Source organism: Dreissena polymorpha, chromosome 13 (assembly GCF_020536995.1).
Source record: "Dreissena polymorpha isolate Duluth1 chromosome 13, UMN_Dpol_1.0, whole genome shotgun sequence".
Classification (NCBI taxonomy): Eukaryota; Metazoa; Mollusca; class Bivalvia; order Myida; family Dreissenidae; genus Dreissena; species Dreissena polymorpha.
The window spans coordinates 51,128,571-51,134,982 of NC_068367.1; the positions used below are offsets into that span (position 1 = coordinate 51,128,571).

Genomic DNA, 6,412 nt, shown 5'->3' on the forward strand with positions numbered 1-6,412 from the left:
TTGCAGAACGAAAAATTTGACACATAAACACAATTTTGGTTCTGCTATAAACCAAGAAAACTTGTCAGTATTGGCGTAAACATGCTCTTTGTACATTTTATTTAAGAAAAGTATATTTCCGCGATGGTACCAGATAAAGTTTGTTGGTTAATTGTTATATAACATTCTACGTTCATTTTCAAATGTTGTTTCAAATTTGCGAGAATACAATGTTGGCATTTGCTAAAGCCTATAAATAAGCATTGTTTATTTTAACCACAATGTGTACTTGTTGCGTTACACATTCAACGTTATTGATCTCACCGGTCGGTCAATATGAAGCTCTGAGTATTTGTACTTTTTATTAAATAGAGTGCCAACTAACGCCTTCGCCGGGCCGCTGTCGCGAGTCGGAGTACCGGAAGTTTTGGACGTTCTCACCGAAGGCGGCAGGATGCGTCGCGATTGATGGCTGCTACACGGTGAACGACAGAAACGTGTGGCTCACCCGGCAATCCTGTCAACGTAGCTGCCTCCGACCGAAGGGCGTGTCCTCGGAGTTTGTTGCTCCAAGTAAGGCTCAATTCGTCGTTGTCGGCTCAGATACTACTTACGAGAGCCCTGTGTACTTTTAAGTATAAATGTATAAGAATGTACAACGGGTACTAAAAATACGCTTGAATGCACCCAGCCATAATGCGAGGTACGTTTTAGTATATTTTACGTACCAACTTATTACAGTATGTGTAACAGTGTCCGGGATAGGTTCGAGTAGTATCGGAGTCGACAATGACCAATCGAGCACAAGTAAGAGACTAGTAGCTATAACAATCTTGCGGAAATATTCAAAGTAAAGCCTTAACGTGTGAAATGAGGGTACGGAGCATTAAAAGTTTTCTATAGTCCAACTTTTATTCGAAACAAACTGATGCGGCACGAACGCGGGGCTTAACTTGTACGATACCTTTCAATAACATCTCTTTACCATAATCATTCAATTATCGCTTTTACTAGACATCGAGGCCTTCAAAAAAAGATTTAAAAAGTCATTCGGAGTGTTTTATCAGCTGCTTTTTGTTCAGATATTTTTCTTTTAATAAACGATATTCTTTATGTTTTTTCCTGTCCTAAAGGCTGTCAACGCGCACCGGAACCTCACGCATGTGAGCCCAACCAATCAACGGCCTGGTTTTCGTATGACATCACTACCGGTGCGTGCGAACCAATAACCGGATGCTACAAGAGGGGTGACAGGAATGCGTTCGAAACAAAGCTCAGCTGCGAGATAAACTGCTTCGGCAGACGGCCGGATATTTCAACTGATGCCTTGACGAGAGGTAAAGAAACAGAAGTCATTACATAATATCATACCTCACATAAATTTGTTTCTTCTTTGCGTATTATAAACTTCACAGGTCCGTTATTTTGAATAGTGCCCTGTAAAGATGAGCGCGCATGTAATAGTGACCGCTAGAATGTTTATTTGTAACATTTGTGCAAGTTATTCAAGTTATACAAGGAAGAGATTTCTGCTTTATATAGTTAGGGTAAACGCACGATTCGTTTTGCAGGTCTTGTATTATAAATCACATCTTAAAAAATACAAAAATTTAATGCTATATTTATCATCAATGTTTAGAAACATGTTGTCTGTAATAAAAGCATATATTTCTATATAAAATATATCTCAATATGTGAAAGTCTTTACAATAAAATTGAATGTTGTATATCGAAGCGATTTTTTCCGAGTCCTACTTTTGCAGGGAGACAACTCGCGAACAACAATAATGCCGTACATATTCTTAATTGTAACGATTCGTTTGGCAGGTCACGAGTGTGTGTTTAAGAAATAATACTTCTCTATTATGGTTTGTTGTCGAATAACCCACAGTAGGGAGTATAGATGCGTAGAAATTAAATCACGAGTGCGAAGCACGAGTGATTTGATAGCACGCATCTATACAACTTACTGTGGGTTATTCGACAACAAACCATCATAGAAAAATATTATTTAAGAAATAATATTTTTCTATCATGGTTTGTTGTAGAATAACCCACAGTAAGGAGTACAGATGCGTAGGAATTAAATCACGAGTGCGAAGCACGAGTGATTTGATAACACGCATCTATACAACTAACTGTGGGTTATTCGACAACAAACCATCATAGAAAAATATTATTTCGATTCTTACACGATTCTGATTGATTTGGTTCAGTTTTTGGACGTGAACTATATTTTTCAATACTCCGCCCTTCTTAGTACAAAGTTCACTATTTAGTGACGTCATTGACTTGTACAGACATATGACGTCGTTTTCATTCATAAATATTTTGCAAATGACGTCACTTTCATTGAAAACAACAATCGTAGAAATTTAATGACGTCACGTTTATTGATGCTTCTGAAAAGCTGACATGCTATAAATGTTTTCTGAATTACGTTTCCTAACAAATAAAATTCTTTGTAGGCGTGGTTATGCCACTTATCATCAAATATAAAATTTGTTGTTTCATTACATTTATATACATGCTACATTTATTACATTTCTTTTAGAGCGGGTGTTAGCACGTGCATTTTACTGCAATATTTTCTTTATTTATTCGGAACTATTTTCGAAACATTAAGCTTCGCCCATAAGTTATTGCAGAATAACCCACCCTTGATTTCCTTCTTTGTCTATAGAAAACAAGTCGCGTGCCGTGTTAGAATTCGATTCTAACACGATTCTGATTGATTAAGTTCAAGCTTTAGAACGTGAACTATATTTTTCAATACTCCGCCCTTCTTAGTACACAGTTCACTATTTATTGACGTCATTGAATTGAACAAACATATGACGTCATTTTCATTCATAAATATTTTGCAAATGACGTCACTTTCATTGAAAACAACAATCGTAGAAACTTAATGACGTAACGTTTATTGATGCTACTGAAAGGCTGACATGCTATAAATGTTTTCTGAATTACGTGTCCTAACAAATAACATTCTTTGTAGGCGTGGTTATGCCACTTATCACCAAATATACAATGTGTTTTTTCATTACATTTATATACATGCTACATTTGTTACATTTCTTTTAGAGCGGGGTTTAGCACGTGCATTTTACTGCAATATTTTATTCATTTATTCGGAACTATTTTCGAAACATTAAGCTCCGCCCATAAGTTATTGCAGAATAACCCACACTTGATTTCCTTCTTTGTCTATAGAAAACAAGTCGCGTGCCGTGTTAGAATTTTTATTATTAATATCATCTTAAAAAATACAAAAATTAAATGCTATATTTGGGATTAATGTTTTACAACATGTTTTCTGTGATATAAGCAGTTACCTTTATATAAGATGTATCTCAATATGTAAAATGCTTTACAATAAAAATGAATTTTGTATAAAGAGGCGAACTTTTCCGTGTCCAACTTTCGCAGGGAAACAACTCGCGCACTTATAGTAACTTAAAAATATTTATGGAATTCATCTTGTGTTATTAATTTTTATTATATTGACATTTATCTGCACAAAAATGTTCGGTATAATATAAGAAATAGAAAACCTCACTTCAGGCTCAATGGCAGAATAGTGACCAGCCAGGCAGCCCCAAATAGTATACGGACCTCAGCCTTCGGCTTCGGTCCATATACTATTTGGGACTGCCTGGCTGGTCACTATGCTGCCATAGGGCCCTCAGTGAGGTTTTCTTTTTCTTAAATAGTTCGCAAAACATGGAAATAAAGTGTTTAATTGAAGCAAAATAAGAATGTATGGCTTCATTAAACGGATGTATTATAGACTACTAAGACTAGCGTAGGCTGTTGTGTGTCGGTTTTATGAATAAATGCAAATATTAGGATTGTTTGTATCGTAACGCTCCTTATAATTATCGGTATTTATATAAATATTTGTAATGATTAAATAATTAAGTATATCTATAATTAATGTTTATCGGCTTTTCAGTGAATGTTTCCAGGACGTATTTGAAAATAATGGTAAAATGACACTAAATTGGCTATTTGTAAACATATGACTCGTGCACTGGGAAAACAAGGCGTAATGCATGAGAGTGAAGTACCGTTCCATGTTAGCCTGTGCAGTCCAACAATAAACTCTCTTTAGACGAAAAATGTCATAAATGTGGAAAGTGTCGCCCTTGATTAGATTGTGTTGACTGCACAGGTCAATCAGGGACGACACTATGCACAAGCATTAGGTCCGATTTACGCAGAGCAAGCCTTATATTCATCATAATTTGAAAGATTTAATTACTTCTATTCTTTACCGACCTACATTTCAATATAGTGCCCATCTAATAATAGATCGTGTTGCAAGCTTTTGATTTTGTCAACTGGTTTCAGAGTGCCGCCTTAATCCGATGCCGGGAATGTGCCAACCGGAGAACAAACGGACGTTCTGGAGCTTTAGCCAAAAGACCGGAAGTTGCGTTCAGATAACCGGATGTTACACCGTCAAGGACCGCAATGTCTGGCTGTCGCGCGACATGTGTCGCAACAGGTGTCTAGAACATAAACCGGAAACGCTCCCGGCGACGATTTCAAACTCTCTCGTTAACTCCGAAGTAAATACGTCGGCGTCGGTGATGGAAGAAGAAATCAGTAACCAGGGTAGGCGAGAATGGGGTTTCACAAGACCGGATACTGTAGAAGTTGTCGTTGACCAAAGGACGACCGCTGCGCCGGCGACCGTCCCGGAGGTGGCAACAGGTCCGCGACAGGAGTTAGTGGTCGCCGACATGGTCACTTCTTTTGACATGGAAGTTCCAGTTCAACCTGACCAAACCGGAAGTGGGCCGCATACTCCGAACGGGGCGCCATCAGGCACTGGAAACGTTCCCACTACACTGTCGCCGGCTAGAAATTTGCTTCGAGACGTTAATTTTCTTCGTAATTTACGAGCCTTAGCTGCCAGTAGAGCGATTAACACAATTTTGGAATAAGTTAATAATTATTCACATGTAATTAGTTACTTTTGTGCATCATATAAAAGAAAATATATTTGCAAAATGGACATTGTATCAGTATATTTGATAACATTAATGACATTTAGATTATGTAGATCGTGTAATCGATCTACTGCCCATACTGTTTTGCTTTAGAGAAATCTAACGTTGAAATTTATATAACAGCCTTATACGTTTGTTTATAGTTGTTTCTCTTTTTTCTGTTAAAATTGCTTCCAACATAAAGAAAATCATCATTGCATGAAAAAGTGAAAACGAACTATATATGAGCCTCTGGAAGGCAATGCTTCATGCATGTGCGATACATCAGATACGCTTGTGCAGTCTGCCGATCAGGGACCACCATGTGCGTACAGTATCTTATCAGATACGCCATTTCAGTCTGCCGATCAGGGACCACCATATGCGTACAGTATCGAATCAGATACGCAGGTGTGACAACCTGTAAACTCTTTCATGGTGCATTGATTTGTTTCGGAAACCGTTTATAGCCCCTAAATTACAATTTATCAAATCACGCCAAAGTGTCGCTAACTTACATAGTTCCTCATAAATCGTCCGATACAATGTATCATGAAACGACAGCATGTGTAAGAGCATTAACATGTTTATTTTGTCATAGTGTGACCTTAAAGCTTCCATATGCTATACATTTCACCATAACAACGTTTATTCCAATAATATGCAGACAAAGTACATTTTGGAAAATGTATACTGCTTGATTTCCCCTAACAGTTACTGCGCGATATAACTTTGTATATAAGTCATCAACACTCAGGGTGCGTGTGAAACAAGGGGACTAAGATAATGCCAACTTTTTAAGCACAGTAAGGTGTCAGTTTCGTGTGACAATCATTAGCAACATCAACTTATCAAAGACAGGCAATAGATACAGACGGCCGTTGATATGACAAGAACCGCGCAATTATATCAACGTAATAATATTGCTAACAATAGAGGAAAAAATTAGGTTCGTACGATACATATGGTCAAATGCCTTAATACCAGTCTGTTATGCTATAGCGAAGTTTGAACAACATCCGTAAATGTCGCTTTTGCAATTTTGCTTGGTGATTAACTGTTTCCTACCGACTACACACATATATAGAGTTATGACATTATTACAGATATAGCGCATACACATGTGTCAATCCTCGTAGTATTACAAAAGATAACGACAACAACAGAATTCTCCAAATTATTCAATCGTTTATAATTTTCGGGTTTTTATATCGTCAAAAGATACATATAATGTCTATATTAGAGCATGGTAAATGTTCAGTATGACTGTATTCTCACAAATATCATAACTATAACAAACATTTGCAAATCTGAAACTATTTTTTTTTAATTTTGTCAATTAACCAAAACGTGAAAAGGCATTGAGTCTAAGTCTGGGGGATTCCACCTCAATTGGTGTGTAGCCTATTAATCGAATTATGCAACGGAAATATCAC

At 37.1% G+C, this 6,412-nt stretch overlaps 1 protein-coding gene across 1 annotated transcript in view; it reads left to right on the forward strand.

The window, feature by feature from the left end:
• The window catches only part of LOC127854656 (uncharacterized), a 29,529-nt gene extending 24,398 nt beyond the window's left edge, over nt 1-5,131 (forward strand). The window contains exons 10-12 of the mRNA XM_052389718.1: nt 352-552; nt 1,113-1,316; nt 4,333-5,131. Of these exons, the coding sequence (XP_052245678.1) occupies nt 352-552; nt 1,113-1,316; nt 4,333-4,931 (1,004 nt within the window). The 3' untranslated portion in view covers nt 4,932-5,131. The remainder of the gene's footprint in view (nt 1-351; nt 553-1,112; nt 1,317-4,332) is intronic.
• Nucleotides 5,132-6,412: the final 1,281 nt, after the last annotated feature.